The 15,951-nt window shown below is 44.2% G+C and overlaps 1 protein-coding gene across 2 annotated transcripts; it reads right to left on the reverse strand.

Annotated features, from left to right (window-relative positions):
• Positions 1-1,368: 1,368 nt before the first annotated feature.
• Positions 1,369-15,951, reverse strand: LOC135095329 (RB1-inducible coiled-coil protein 1-like). Of its 2 annotated transcripts, XM_063996093.1 has the most exons (10): positions 15,663-15,951; positions 15,177-15,311; positions 13,040-13,236; positions 12,567-12,624; positions 9,678-9,848; positions 8,841-8,954; positions 7,937-8,007; positions 7,420-7,606; positions 6,847-7,026; positions 1,369-1,616 (listed from the first exon to the last, which is right to left on the reverse strand). In XM_063996093.1, exons 3-10 carry the CDS (start codon positions 13,105-13,107, stop codon positions 1,470-1,472), a joined length of 996 nt encoding a protein of 331 aa, XP_063852163.1. In that variant the 5' UTR covers positions 13,108-13,236; positions 15,177-15,311; positions 15,663-15,951; the 3' UTR covers positions 1,369-1,469. The 2 variants fall into 2 exon arrangements, with proteins under 2 accessions (XP_063852163.1, XP_063852164.1); XM_063996094.1 differs by lacking the exon at positions 15,177-15,311.

Consider the following 15,951-nt stretch of genomic DNA (forward strand, 5'->3'; position numbering starts at 1 on the left):
GGTTTTCTCTTCTCTATCTCTGGCGAGTTAAGAGATTAAAGGACTTGCAACTGCTGACGGTTACCTGTCGGTTTTCTCTTCTCATATTCCTGGCGGCTTCCACCTAGATCACTAGAGGCCTGGCAGGAGTGGGTGGCGAAATGGGATTAGGAAGGAGTGGGTTGAGGGAAGGGGGGGAGGGAGTGGGAGGAGATAAGGACAGGAAGGCGTGCTGGCAGGTAGTTGCCGTGAAGGTGCTGCTGGCTATTGGGCGGCCAGAAGTGCTGGCGGAAGTGAGAAGGAGTGGCTGGCGGGTGGTGGGGAGAGAGGTGGGGGGGAAGGAGGCGTCTCGGACTGACACAACAAGATGGCGTCTCTGAGAAGAGGGGCAAGTGTAGTTTCCCGGGCCAGCGGCATGATGGGACTAACAAAACACCAGCAGGAGGTCTTTCTGTACACAACATGCACATGTACACAACACACATATGGCTGTACGCCTGGCGGCTACTCAACACACCTGGTACACTACTGGTAGCACACTTCAGGGAGGGCTTGGCCAATCCTGGTTATCTTGACCACCACTAAGTCTTTGAGGAGGAACACAATGCGATACACACGCGCACCACACAAGATACGCCGCCACACTGGCTGCAAACTGAGCGGCGTCCCTTTGGCTCAGTGTTTCCAGGCCGTTCGGTACTTGAGCGACACACAAAGGTCTACTTGATATACAGGGACTTGTTCAACCAATGAACACACTCATATCCACAAAACACACCATATATCTACCAAAAAAATAAAAATAAATAAATAAATAGATAAATAAAATGAAATAGATAAATAAATAAATAAAATTAATCAAATAATTAAATTATACTAAATTATTAAAACTACTATTGCTTCTACTCTTACTACTACTATAACTACTATTACTACTACTACTACTACTACTACTGTGTGTGTGTGATATTGATAACAATTATAGTAACAATATAACAAAAAAACTTCTACCACTACTATTATTACTACTGCTATTACTAATATAAATACTACTACTGCAGCTGTTTTTGTAACAATTTTTAAGGCATTACTATTAATATTCACATAGTATTATTAGCAGCAGTAGTAGTAATAGTGTTAGAGGTAGTAGTAGTAGTAGTAGTAGTAGTTGTAGTAGTAGCAGTAATAGTAGTAATAGTAGTAGTAGTAGCAGTAGTAGTAGTAGCAACAAATCGCAAATATTACCTCTACCACTACTACTACTATTACTGCTACTACTACTTTTTTCCTCTCACAAAGGCTTCTACTCTCCTTACTTCTGTTACTGCTACCACTAGTATTACTACCACCACTAATACCACTACAACCACTGCTACTACTACTACTACTACTACTACTACTACTACTACTACTACTACACACGCTTGCTTATGGAGGTCGTGAACAGTTCCATCTGGTACAAACTTAGCTGTGATGCGAGCAATGGTGCGTCACCTTGGTGGATCCCTGTCAAAGTGTCTTCTGAATTGTCTTTGCACTTCTTTGACATTTTCGTGCCTCCAGTAACACTTTATGACAGATGTTCTTTCTTCAAAGCTTTGTCTTACTTCTGACATTATTATTTTGGCCAACTGCTTCTAAGAAAAAAAAAATTCAGTTAATTATAGCGAGTCAAACAAGGAGTACATTTTTGGATCTCTCTCTCTCTCTCTCTCTCTCTCTCTCTCTCTCTCTCTCTCTCTCTCTCTCTCTCTCTCTCTCTCTCTCTCTCTCTCTCTCTCTCTCTGTGTGTGTGTGTGTGTGTGTGTGTGTTTATACAGATAGATACAAATAGATAGATGTACACAGGTACAGACTTGTGCTTGTGGAGTATAAATGTAAGAGCATGAAGCACAGTGTGTCTCTCCCCACAGGCACCTCCCGCCTCACTCCTTGCTTCCTCCCGTCTCCCAGAGTCTACACACCTGCACTCTTGAGGTGAGTACACTTACTCTTTTCTTTCCTAGTAATTGTTTTCACTGTGTTTTCTATTGCACACAATTGGAAAAGGTGTTATTCAGAGGCATTGATAACTACACTTAAGTGTTAAGTGTGTGTTTAACGGGTTCTATAAATAATGTTCCTTATCGGGGAGAACAAAGTGAATTGTGATTGTTGGGCTAGGTAACAACTGTCCATTATCGGGCGATGCATAGTGAGGGTTGTGTAAGAATAGTTGTGTTGGTGTATGGTTGCAGGAGTTAGCAGCCAACGGCGTTAGGTTGCCAGGTGGACGAGTAGGGCCGAGTGGTGTCAACGTGAGGGCAGTGTAGCTGATCGTGTGGAAAGTGGGGTGCCAACTCCACTGGTTCTAATTACAAGTCTGGTTGTAGTGCCGGACTGGAGCAACAAATATGCCCATTGGATCGAGAATGTGTAGTGCACTGATGTGGGTAATGTGAACTGGAAATATAAATAAGGATTGAGACAAAATGGTATATTATGTTCCTTGTTACGTGGCACGGCTTCCTATAATCTCCGGCTACTCCTAATTACGAGTAGATGCCTGCCTTTCAGTGTGGTCAACGCCACGACACACCAGGTTTCCTTTAACATTCTCTCTCTCTCTCTCTCTCTCTCTCTCTCTCTCTCTCTCTCTCTCTCTCTCTCTCTCTCTCTCTCTCTCTCTCTCTCTGTAAAACAATATAAAAATCGATAACAGCAACAACAACAACAACAACAACTCCAGCTCCACACCATCTGGTTCACCACCACCACAGCCCCAACACAACAGCAACACAACCACAGCCGTTAACACCTGTACCACCACCACCACCACCACCACAACACAAAGTACAAAACAAACTCGTGCAGGAAATTAAATCTGAATTGTGATCAGATTTATATAGTTTTTCCTCTACTTTATTTCCTCTTTCGTATTTCCTCTTTCGTAACAAATCGCTACTGTGCTTTTTTTTTTGTTTTTATCTCTTCTTTTTCCTACTACTTCCTCTTCTTCCATTTTCCACTTACTCCTTCCTTCTGCCCAATTTATTCACGTGGACTCTCCCCTTTTTTTCCCCCTTTTTCATTCACTATCATTCATTTCCTTCTTCCTTTTCATAATCAACACGTTTTCGCTTCCACTCAATGCCTCTTTCCCTTTTACACATCCATTGTTATTCATTATTTTCCTTTCTCTCATCGATTCTCTCCTTCCCTCTTCTTCTTTCATTCTTTCTTTCTTTCTTCACTGCAATTCCTTCCTTCCTTATCCTTACATTCAGGGGAGAGTCCGGTTTGGATGGGTGTTTCTGTATCTCTGCTAAATAAGCATGAATCGCTCTGATTTTATGTTGTGAAGTATTGGCAACATGTATATCAATATTAGACATTGATCCCCTTTCTTGCCCCCACCCCCCCTCATCCCCACCCCCCCCAATTCCAATTTCAAGGAAAATTTTAAAACTTTTCACCGTCGTTATTAATTGGCCCACAACCTTTATTTTTCTGTGGCTTAGAGATGTTATGATACCTAACAAAGTTACGTAGGCAGATTTTTCATTTTGGCTTTTGGTTTTGTTTTATGATTTTTTCTTTATCTGTCTTTCTTCGCCTTTTTTTTACCAAAAAAAATATTAATACAAATTACATGAGACCTATATAAAAAAAACGCCTACGTAACTTTGAAGAAGAAGTATTCTTCTGTGTTTTAGTTTTTGTTTCATTGAAATCAAGCTAAAACTAACTCCTGTGAAAACTTTTAAAGGGGGATAACTTATGTTTTGAGATACGGGGCCGATAAAGTTTATTGATCGATTACGATCCAGTTATAATACACTAGGAAGCTTTTTCAGGTTTATTATGAGTTCTTTTTTATCATAATCAATCTATTGATACAATCAGATGTATTTCTAAGTATATCAGGCTCCTGGTCCCCCATTGCCTTCGAAAAGGCAATGTATTATCTTGTCAAGCAAGGGGTGTCAAAGTTGCCCACACTTCTCTTTGTTGCCAGGTTTTTAGAAGCCACCAGGTTCGTACTCTGCTGATGCTTTCTCTTTCTGCTTTCTTTTCGGCTTCATCTGGACTTCGTGGTGCCTCTTTCTTTCTTCATCTTCTGTTGTGAGAGATCTTCTTAGCGCCTTCGTATTGATATTCAATGCTGGCAGCAAACAGGCTTTCCTGTAACCATAATTATGGTCCAGTATTGCTGACTGTGCAACAAATGAGAGTCTTTTCAAGCCAGAAAACTTTGTTTTGCTTGCCCGTGACCACATCTTGCTGTGACCACATCTTGCTGTGACTGGCGGCTCGACTGGCGGCTCCAGGCGAGGTATTTTTCCCCTTTCTGTATCCAACTTCACGCCCCAGGCATCCCTGCTCTGCTGCTTTCTCTTAGACAACCGTGGCATGGTTGGCAGGAGGTAGATTGTAGTTTGTAGTGGCGAAATAACGCGCTTAGTAGCTGTGAGAGTGGGAGAAGTCGCGAGAGACTGAGCAACAACCTCCCGTGACAAGAGCTACGTGAGCACTGAGGAGGCAGGATCCTTGCTGGGAGCTAGTATCACACACACACACACTCGCCTTGAGTGTTGCCATATCGTATCCAAGCAAAAAAAAGTTCAGATTTTAGCGTTTTTTCGTAGTATTGGGTAAGAAAAACTTACTCTGCTGATGTAAACAAACGCACGTGGTTGATTGCGTGACATTTAAATGCCATTTAAAGGGAAACTATGGGGCATTTCCCCTTAAATCTTTACGAGATTGCTGCCAACAAGTATACCTACCACATATATTTTTTTCACAAAAAGTCATTATTTTTCATTTTTTTTCGTCTCCAGACCGGACGCTCCCCTTCATTCATTCTTGTTTTCCTCTCCCCATTCGCGCCTTCCTTCCCTCCTCCACACTCCTTCGCTTTCCTCCCTTTCTCCTGCACCTTTCTCTCTCTTGCACCCTTTCATTCGTTTCTCTTACCCAGTCTCACACTACATATTCCCTCTTTTTCACCTTATTCCTTCCTTCCTCTCTTCTTTCCTCTACATTCTTTTACTCCTTTCCTTGCTTTACACTCCTTCCTCCTATTACCCTCTACCACTCTCACTCTTCCCTTCTTTCCCCTCTTCTTCCCCCTCGTTCTTTCCTCTTGTGCGCTCATATCTTGCATTCTGTTCTCTCTGCACCCACTACACCTCTTCCACCTCCTGCTCCACTTCCCTCCTTCAGCTCTACATTATTTCGCTTCTCACCTTCTTTCTTCCCTTCAGTAATTGCTCCACACAGACGCCATGTGGGTTAAGCGTGGAGGAGAAAGAGGAGGAGGAGGAGGAAGTGGTGGTGGAGTCCTTTGTAAGGCTTCTATACACCTGTTTAGGCTATTGATGTATGTGCGTGGCTGGTGAGACAAGAGGGATCAAATCAGATAATGAGGGATAGACAGTGGGGTTGAAAGAAGTAGTAGAGGTTGGGTGAAGAACAGTGACAGAAGTATGAGAATGAAAAATGACAGAAATGCCGTCTTGTCTGCGCCACAGGTGTTTCAGTTCATTTAGTTTTCTAAAATAATAGTACAACAGTTGTATTATTCATATATTGGTTCAGGTAAGGCTTTTCGAAATGTGTTTACTGGTTTCCTGAAGAGACGATGTTCATTTTCTTCTGCTGGAGTTGTGTTTATGTACGTGGCGTCCTTGAGTATGTGCGTCAGTTTGTGATGTACTTGTTTTCCTCGCATATAAAATATTGTATTAATTGGTTCCACTTTTGCTTGTGTGTGCAGTTCCTCCGGTGTGTGGGGATGTTTCGTTGTAGGCAAAGCGGAGTGGAAAAGTGTGAGAGAGAGAGAGAGAGAGAGAGAGAGAGAGAGAGAGAGAGAGAGAGAGAGAGAGAGAGAGAGAGAGAGAGAGAGAGAGAGAGAGAGAGAGAGAGAGAGAGAGAGAGAGAGAGAGAGAGAGAGAGAGAGAGAGAGAGAGAGAGAGAGAGAGAGAGAGAGAGAGAGAGAGAGAGAGAGAGAGAGAGAGAGAGAGAGAGAGAGAGAGAGAGAGAGAGAGAGAGAGAGAGAGAGAGAGAGAGAGAGAGAGAGAGAGAGAGAGAGAGAGAGAGAGAGAGAGAGAGAGAGAGAGAGAGAGAGAGAGAGAGAGAGAGAGAGAGAGAGAGAGAGAGAGAGAGAGAGAGAGAGAGAGAGAGAGAGAGAGAGAGAGAGAGAGAGAGAGAGAGAGAGAGAGAGAGAGAGAGAGAGAGAGAGAGAGAGAGAGAGAGAGAGAGAGAGAGAGAGGAAAACAAGGATTACAGGTACAGACATATGAAGGTGCATTATTAAGCCAACACAAACACACACACATTAAGTAAACAAGGATTTCTTTACAGTCTGGCAAATAACAAGGGTCAATTTGAAGACAGGGCCAGCAGTATCTTGGGGGAAGCTGGTACTAGTGCTGGACTGACTTTAGGTAACTAGAATGCATAAAGCTGGCAGGGTTTTTTATACAGAGATAGTTGGCAGGGAGACAGGTGTGTCCTGCAGGTTAAAGAGAGAATTATGACCCTGCTTGTACCTTGTATCAGGAACTTGTACAACCACAACTGGCAGGCAAGCAGGCTATAAAGGACTCAGTAATGGACTAGTCATGTACTTATGCTGTGGATTCATACTTTACACCAGCAAACCGGCTTCAGTCAGTGGTGGTGACAAAACAAGGCCTCGTCTCTGTGGCCAGTGTTTTCTTAGTCCCTCTCCTCCATTACTCTCTCCACAAGTTACCTCCTGCTTCTCCTCCCTCACAGACCTCCCTCCATGTCCCCTCCACCTCTCCTCCAATCCTGACTACCCTGCGACACTTGCTTCATGGTTAAAATAGTGTTTTTGTCAGACAATCTCACACCTACCTTAGGGAGAGCCATGTCAAACTGGGATGGTAGAGAGGTTGCAAAATTAGGGGGCAGATCTTCCATACCAGGAAAGAGAGAGGCTAGGAAGAGGGTGGAGAAGTCTTGGGAAAAGCCTCTTCTTGCCTCCACCTCGCGCCTCCACACCTCTCCACTCTGGCTGCTCAGCTCAGACGCCCACTGCAAAACAACAGACAGGTGATGCAAGATGTAAGGAGTGTGCATGAACTCAAGGACAGCCAGCCATACTCTCCACCAGTGTGCCTTCTTTCCTCCATATCTCCCTCCATAAGTTACCTCCATGTTTCTCCTTCCTCACAGACCTTCCTCCATGTTTCCTCCACCTCTCCTTCAATCCTGACTATTCTGTGACACTTGCTTCATTGATAAAATAGTGCTTTTGTTAGATAGTCTGCCACCACAGCCAGTAATTCTTCTCTCCACCACCCTCTCTCCTTTCCTCCAATATTTCCCTCCACAAGATACCTCCATGCTTCTCCTTCCTCACACACCTTCCCCAGTCATCCCTCCACCTCCCCTCCAATCCTCACCCTCCTCTGACCCTTAGTTCACCTGCAGGAAGGCCCTGGAGAAGGCGTGCCGGCGAGCCACCTCCGTGACGGCTGCGGCATAGACCCTCGGGGCGCGGTGAATCTGCTCCACCACCTGCAGGAGTCCAGCCAGGCACCGAACACTCTCTTGATGCATGGAGACGCGCGTGTCCGCCTCGTACAGGCGCCTCTCTATATACATTATCCACCTATGGGGTCAGGATCGGTTAAGAGAGACAGGCAGGGAGGCAGGGAGGCAGGGAGGGAGGGGGGAGGGAGAAACAGAGGGGGTGGGAGTTGAAAAGGGAAAATTTTGTAATGGAGGGAGAGAAGAAAGAGGAACAAGTGACAACACAGCTCAAAGTGAATAATGAAAAGAGAAGGACAATGATGATAACAAGAAAATAAGGAAGGAAGGAGAGAAACTGAGAAAGAAAACAAACAAACAAACAAATATCATTACCAAAAAAGGAACAGCTGATTCTTCTTCTCCTCCTCCTCCTCCTCCTCCTCCTCCTCCTGCTGCTGTGAATACTTACTTCAATCTAACGTGCAAATTCTCCGACAGCTCTTCCTTTGCCTTGATGCATCTCCTTTTGATGTCTTGCAGCTGAGAGAGAGAGAGAGAGAGAGAGAGAGAGAGAGAGAGAGAGAGAGAGAGAGAGAGAGAGAGAGAGAGAGAGAGAGAGAGAGAGAGAGAGAGAGAGAGAGAGAGAGAGAGAGAGAGAGAGAGAGAGAGAGAGAGAGAGAGAGAGAGAGAGAGAGAGAGAGAGAGAGAGAGAGAGAGAGAGAGAGAGAGAGAGAGAGAGAGAGAGAGAGAGAGAGAGAGAGAGAGAGAGAGAGAGAGAGAGAGAGAGAGAGAGAGAGAGAGAGAGAGAGAGAGAGAGAGAGAGAGAGAGAGAGAGAGAGAGAGAGAGAGAGAGAGAGAGAGAGAGAGAGAGAGAGAGAGAGAGAGAGAGAGAGAGAGAGAGAGAGAGAGAGAGAGAGAGAGAGAGAGAGAGAGAGAGAGAGAGAGAGAGAGAGAGAGAGAGAGAGAGAGAGAGAGAGAGAGAGAGAGAGAGAGAGAGAGAGAGACAGAGAGAGAGAGACAGAGAGAGAGAGACAGAGAGAGAGAGAGAGAGAGAGAGAGAGAGAGAGACAGAGAGAGAGAGACAGAGAGAGAGAGACAGAGAGAGAGAGAGACAGAGAGAGAGAGAGACAGAGAGAGAGAGAGAGAGAGAGAGAGAGAGAGAGAGAGAGAGAGAGAGAGAGAGAGAGAGAGAGAGAGAGAGAGAGAGAGAGAGAGAGAGAGAGTTAGTAACACCTCCAGTAAGAATTTCATAGTATTTTTTGATTATTTTTATTATGTTCCTATATTACTACTACTATTACTACTACTACTACTATTACACACACACACACACACACACACACACACACACACACACACACACACACACACACCTTTTGATGGTTTTTCAACATGTGCATCAAATTCTTGCGGTGTGAAGTGCAGAGGTCAGGGAATATAGATGGGTCATTCACCTTCCCTGCCCTGTCCTGGTTCTTCAACAGAGCCTGCCAGAGAGAGCACAGGTCAAAAAAGCACTATTTTCACTATGAACCAAGAGACACAGGATAGTCAGAATTGGAGGGAAGGTGGAGGGAACATGGAGGAAGGTCTGTGAGGAAGGAGAAGTGTGGAGGTAACTCATGGAGAGAGATATGGAGGAAAGAATAGAGGGTGATGGAGGGGAAAATGGCTGGCGGTGATGTCAGACTATCTAACGAAAGCACTATTTTAACTATGAAGCAAGACTCGCAGGATAGTCAGGATTGGAGACAAGGTGGAAAAAACATGGAGAAAGGTCTGTGAGGAAGGAGAAGCCTGGAGCTAACTCATGGAGGGAGATATGGAGGAAAGAATAGAGGGTGGTGGAGGGGAAAATGGCTGGCGGTGATGTCAGACTATGTAACAAAAGCACTATTTTAACTATGAAGCAAGACTTGCAGGATAATCAGGATTGGAGAAAAGGTGGAAGAATCATGGAGGAAGGTCTGTGAGGAAGGAGAAGTGTGGAGGTAACTCATGGAGAGAGATATGGAGGAAAGAATAGAGGGTGGTGGAGGGGAAAATGGCTGGCGGTGATGTCAGACTATCTAACAAAAGCACTATTTTAACTATGAAGCAAGACTTGCAGGATACTCAGGATTGGAGAGAAAGTGGAGAGAACATGGAGGAAGGTCTGTGAGGAAGGAGAAGTGTGGAGGTAACTTGTGGAGGGAGATATGAAGGAGTACCTGTGAGAAATTGCTCTGCTCCTGCACCACGTAGGCAGCATCATGCATGAGCTGCTCCAGGCCACACAGGCGCTCACCAATCCCCTTCACCTCCTTCATCTGTGGCCGGTCTGCCTCTCGAAGCACAGCGCTGACCTCTTGCCCCACTTGTTCCAGCAGCCCCTCACTGATCTGTGTGGCAGCAGCAGTACTGGTGCTGAGTGTGTGTGTGTGTGTGTGTGTGTGTGTGTGTGTGTGTGTGTGTGTGTGTGTGTGTGTGTGTGTGTGTGTGTGTGTGTGTCTAGTTGAAGTAACGCGGGTTTTTGAGGGTGTTTTTACAGTTGCAGTGACAGATTAACAACATTTCTGCATTACTGACAGGAGAAACACTCTTTTACTCGTAAAAGGCTCCAGTTGAAGTGACACGAGTTTTCAAGTTTGTTTTTACAATTGCAGTGACAGATTAACAACATTTCTGCATTACTGACAGGAGAAACACTCTTTTAAAAGGCTGTAGTTGAAGTGACACAGGTTTTCAAGGGTGTTTTTACAGTTGCAGTGACAGATTAACAACATTTCTGCATTACTGACAGGAGAAACACTCTTTTAAAAGGCTGTAGTTGAAGTGACACAGGTTTTCAAGGGTGTTTTTACAGTTGCAGTGACAGATTAACAACATTTCTGCATTACTGACAGGATAAACACTCTTTTAAAAGGCTCCAGTTGAAGTGACACGAGTTTTCAAGTGTGTTTTTACAATTGCAGTGACAGATTAACAACATTTCTGCATTACTGACAGGAGAAACACTTTTAAAGGCTGTAGTTGAAGTGACGTGGGTTTTCAAGGGTGTTTTTACAGTTGCAGTGACAGATTAACATTTTTGCATTACTGATGGGAGAAACATTCTTTTAAAAGGCTGTAGTTGAAGTGATGTGGGTTTTCAAAGGTGTTTTTACAGTTGCAGTGATAGATTAACAACATTTCTGTATTACTGACAGGAGAAACACTCTTTTAAAAGGCTGTAGGTTGAAGTGACGTGGGTTTTCAAGGATGTTTTTACAGTTGCAGTGACAGATTAACATTTCAGCATTACTGACAGGAGAAACACTCTTTTAAAAAGGCTCCAGTTGAAGTGACGCAGGTTTTCAAGAGTGTTTTTACAGTTGCAGTGACAGATTAACATTTCTGCATGACTGACAGGAGAAACACTCTTTTAAAAGGCTGTACTTGAAGTGATGTGGGTTTTCAAGGGTGTTTTTACAGTTGCAGTGACAGATTAACATTTCTGCATTACTGATGGGAGAAACACTATTTTAAAAGGCTGTAGTTGAAGTGATGTGGGTTTTCAAGGATGTTTTTACAGTTGCAGTGACAGATTAATATTTCTGCATTACTGATGGGAGAAACACTCTTTTAAAAGGCTGTAGTTGAACTGATGTGGGTTTTTCAAGGGTGTTTTTACAGTTGCAGTGACAGATTAACAACATTTCTTCATTACTGACAAGATACACTCTTTTAAAAGGCTGTAGTTGAAGTGATGTGGGTTTTCAAGGGTGTTTTTACAGTTACAGTGACAGATTAACATTTCTGCATTACTGATGGGAGAAACATTATTTTAAAAGGCTGTAGTTGAAGTGATGTGGGTTTTCAAGGGTGTTTTTACAGTTGCAGTGATAGATTAATATTTCTTATGCATTGCTGCATCTGCCTGCCTCACCACTGCAAGTCAACCACCATTCTCACCCCTTCACTACCACCACCACCACCACCACCAGCAGCACCTGTTGACAGTAGTAGTAGTAGTAGTAGTAGTAGTAGTAGTAGTAGTAGTAGTAGTAGTAGTAACATACACACACACACACACTAACCACTGTCACCTTGCAAACAAGCAATAGGCACATAGCAATTCTACAAATTCAACAAACAACATCAAATATTAACACAACTCACAAAACATTAACAACAAACAACAAAAAATAAAACAAAAATCAATACAAAACACAAACTAACATGAAAAATACAACAAGATTGCCAGAGTGACTCGCGTGTGTCAATGACCCTGGCAGAGTTGACAAGCTGAAGAGGGGAGGCATCCCAGACACTGACACACACACACACACACACACACACACACACACACACACACACACACACACACACACTGCGCAGCCTGAATTGGCCCACACAGGTAAACTCAGTCAGTCAGTCAGTCAGTCAGTCAGTCAGTCAGTCAGTCCATCAGTCAGTCAGCCACACAGTTAGTTAGTTAGTTAGTCAGTCAGTCAGTCAGTCCATCAGTCAGTCAGTCAGTCAGCCAGTCAGTCAGTCAGTCAGTCAGTCAGTCAGTCAGTCAGTCAGTCAGTCAGTCAGTCAGTCAGTCAGTCAGTCAGCCAGCCAGCCAGCCAGCCAGCCAGCCAGCCAGCCAGTCAGTCAGTCAGTCAGTCAGTCAGTCAGTCAGTCAGTCTCCTGGTGCAGGCTGCCTCTCCCTCGCCGGCTCCAGCCAGCGTGCCTTGCCTCACCAGCCGAGGGACACACAGCCTTGTCACTGGTGAGTTTGTTGTGCACCACAGTCAGGCAGGGTGTGTCTGCTGGTGCACCCTCACTCTGCCAGCCCCTCTGCCATTCCTCTCACTGCCCAGGAGTCTCTCCCGCACCAAACCACGTGACGGCCGCCACCCAGCACCGCCCATGCCAGGACCCACAGGACCATCGCCCACACCCCTCCCGTCCGTCCACACCTCATGGAAAAACTTGTCTTATTTGGCCTCAGCGGAGACACACACACACACACACACACACGCACACACACACACACACACACACACACACACCAGTTTGGAAGAACTCTAAGCTAACCAAACTTAACCTAACCTAACCTAAGCTAAGGTAAGCTATCTGGCAATACTGACCTGTTTGTCTGTGGGCACCTTGACAGCATTGTGTATTGCACCCTTCAACACCTCAACACTGCACAAAATAAATAAACCAATTATTATTATCATTATTATTATTATTATTATTATTATTATTATTATTATTATTATCATTATTATTATTAGTGTGATTGTTGCCTCAGACTGTTCAGCTAACTAAAGGCTTACTCAAGTACCTATGTAGGCCTATGTATATTGACAGGTCACAAAATCTGTAGGCCTATGTATATTGACAGGTGACAAAATCTGTAGGCCTATGTATATTGACTGGTCACAAAATCTGTAGGCCTATGTATATTGACAGGTCACAAACACACACATTGATATAATTCTAATTACATAAATACCTTTGCCAAAAAATACATCTCTCTCTCTCTCTCTCTCTCTCTCTCTCTCTCTCTCTCTCTCTCTCTCTCTCTCTCTCTCTCTCTCTCTCTCTCTCTGCCTACCTCTCTAGTGCCAGGTTCATGTCAAAGGTCATCATGGTGCCAGTGTCAACGAGGAAAACGTAAATCATGTTGGCTCGATTGAGGTCAGGTCAGGTCAGCCAGCCAGCCGTCCAATCACAATCCACAAAGCTCTGGGCCAATGGGAAGGCTGATGGTGATCCCCTGTTGACCAATAGGATGGCTTGGTTTTTGCTTGGCTGAGGAGAGAGAGAGAGAGAGAGAGAGAGAGAGAGAGAGAGAGAGAGAGAGAGAGAGAGAGAGAGAGAGAGAGAGAGAGAGAGAGAGAGAGAGAGAGAGAGAGAGAGAGAGAGAGAGAGAGAGAGAGAGGTTAGGCTAGGTTGCTTTAGATTTCATTGTGTTAGGTTAGGTTAGGTTAGGTTAGGGGTGGGTCAGGCTAGGTCGGCACATCACCTGTGGTACAAATGCATCAAAAACACCTTTGGTCATTTTTTTATAGCATCACCTTAGTTATCCTGCTAAATTTGCAGCTACAACCAACACTGCCATCCCCTTTACTTCTTGCACCATACCCTAACCTAACCTAACCTAACCTAACTCCAACCTAACCTAACCTGACTTAAGCTAACCTAACCTGATCTAACCTAACTCTAACCTAACCTGATCTAACCTAACCTGACTTAAGCTAACCTAACCTAACCTAACTCTAACCTAACCTAACCTGATCTAACCTAACCTAAGCTAACCTAACCTCACCCAACCAAGGCTAACCTAACCTAACCTGACCAAAGTTAACCTAACCTAACCTAACCTAACCTAACTCAAGCCACTAGCTGCATCAGACAACAACAAGAGGTGCCCCTGTGTTGGCAAGCTTCCCACTGCCGCAGCGCCAGTCACACTGCGGCCGTCAAGGAGAAAGCACATGGGCACCTTCTCTCTGTCCCAACAACTCGTGTGGCTTGACATGCGCACGCACACACACACACACACACACACACACACACACATATTTATTTACACACACACATATATTTATTTACTTATGTGTGTGTGTGTGTGTGTGTGTGTGTGTGTGTGTGTGTGTGTGTGAGTGTAGTGAGCAGTGTTGTTTATAGAAAGTGTGTTTACTTCAAGATTATTCAAACCATTTGTGTGTGACATGCACATTTGCGACAAGCCAGCGACAACTTTGTTTGTTTGGGCAGCACGTTAATTTTAGCATTGAGACCAGAGAAGGCTTCCGTGCTGGAACACGCTGCATGCCACTCACCAAACCACTCACACTAATCCCACTCATTTTCTTCACCTACAAATACAAGTTGTTGCAAATGTCATAATTTATTGATTTATTTCATCAATGTAGGTGGTTTTCAATGACACAACTCCAATTCTGCACTGCACATTGTTTGTTTGTTTGTTTGTGTTACCGTGTCTTAGTTGTTCACACCATAAAAAGGGTGAGTGTTCAGTGGTGGAGTGTGAACACCTTGCCTCAGAGGAAAGGGTCAATGCATGGTGGTGTGTTGGTGTTGCACATGTTCCTGTCCCTTGCTAATGTTCAACAGTCAACAAAAGGTGCACTCAGTAATTGCAAAGGAGAAAAATGACTTTAAATCTACAGTTGTGTTTACTGACCAGCGCACCACTGGTGTGCCAAGCCCCACACACCAGTGTGCTCACTGCTGCACCCATCCACCTGTCCACGGTGCACAACAACCTCACGGCTTAACACAACACAACACAACACAACACAAGCTAACCTAACTCAACATAATATTACCAAACCTAACCTAACAAAACCTAACCAAACCTAACTTAACCTAACCAAACCTAACTTAACCTAACCAAACATAATATTACCTAACTTAATCTAACCTAACCTAACCAAACCTAACTTAACCTAACAAAACCTAACTTAACCTAACCAAACATAATATTACCTAACTTAACCTAACCAAACCTAACTTAACCTAACCAAACATAATATTACCTAACTTAACCTAGCTTAACCTAACCAAACCTAACTTAACCTAACCAAACCTAACTTAACCTAACTTAACCTAACCAAACCTAACTTAAGCTAACTTAACCTAACCAAACCTAACCATACCTAACCAAACCTAACCAAACCTAACTTAACCTAACAAAACCTAAAGTGAAGGAAGAATTGACTTACTGGTTCACAATTGCCAGGTGAAGCAAGCAAATTTACAGTTTACTAGACGCTGGCGTGACCTGCGAGACTCAACACTGTCCTTTCTTTCTTCCTTCCTTCCTTTATTTGTTTGTCACGAATTGTTCTCCTTCCTTCCTGCAGACACAACACTTAATGATATTCACGAAACAAATAACAACAGGAGGAGGAGGAGGAGGAGGAGGAGGAGATAATTATACGGAAAAAGAGAATAAGGAGAGAGAGAGAGAGAGAGAGAGAGAGAGAGAGAGAGAGAGAGAGAGAGAGAGAGAGAGAGAGAGAGAGAGAGAGAGAGAATCAGGAAATTAAACCTTAGTAGTAGTAGTAGTAGTAGTAGTAGTAGTAGTAGTAGTAGTAGTAGTAGTAGTAGTAGTAGTAGTAGTAGTAGTAGTAGTTTTCGTTGCGTGTGTACGAGAGAGAGAGAGAGACAGAGAGAGAGAGAGAGAGAGAGAGATCGCCCTCACTCACCAGGCAGAGGAGACAGCAGCGGCCTGAGAGGTGCCTTCAAAAGACACACGCACACACACACGCACACACACACAGGCAGGCTCACACGCACACACAGACACACATACACACGGACAGCAGGAGGAGGAGCACTGTGACAAAGGTAAACAAGGCAACAATGACGATGATCTTGTTCTTGATCTTGTTGTTATTCTTCTTGTGACGTCTTCCGCAGATCGGCTACTTGAGAGCACGGGGTCAACATGTCTCCTCTAATTTAACACCTAAACTCCCTCAGGCGTACTTCCCA

This window comes from Scylla paramamosain, chromosome 48 (assembly GCF_035594125.1).
Source record: "Scylla paramamosain isolate STU-SP2022 chromosome 48, ASM3559412v1, whole genome shotgun sequence".
NCBI lineage: Eukaryota > Metazoa > Arthropoda > Malacostraca > Decapoda > Portunidae > Scylla > Scylla paramamosain.

What these genes read in the sequence shown, in the direction of transcription:
- LOC135095329 (XM_063996094.1), bottom strand. Translation starts at nt 13,107, where the DNA reads ATGATTTACGTTTTCCTCGTTGACACTGGCACCATGATGACCTTTGAC. An exon ending in TGTTGAAAAACCATCAAAAG is followed by an intron (nt 8,008 to 8,840) that starts GTGTGTGTGTGT and finishes TCTCTCTCTCAG; the next exon opens with CTGCAAGACATCAAAAGGAG. An exon ending in TTGACATGGCTCTCCCTAAG is followed by an intron (nt 1,617 to 6,846) that starts GTAGGTGTGAGA and finishes TTTTTTTCTTAG; the next exon opens with AAGCAGTTGGCCAAAATAAT.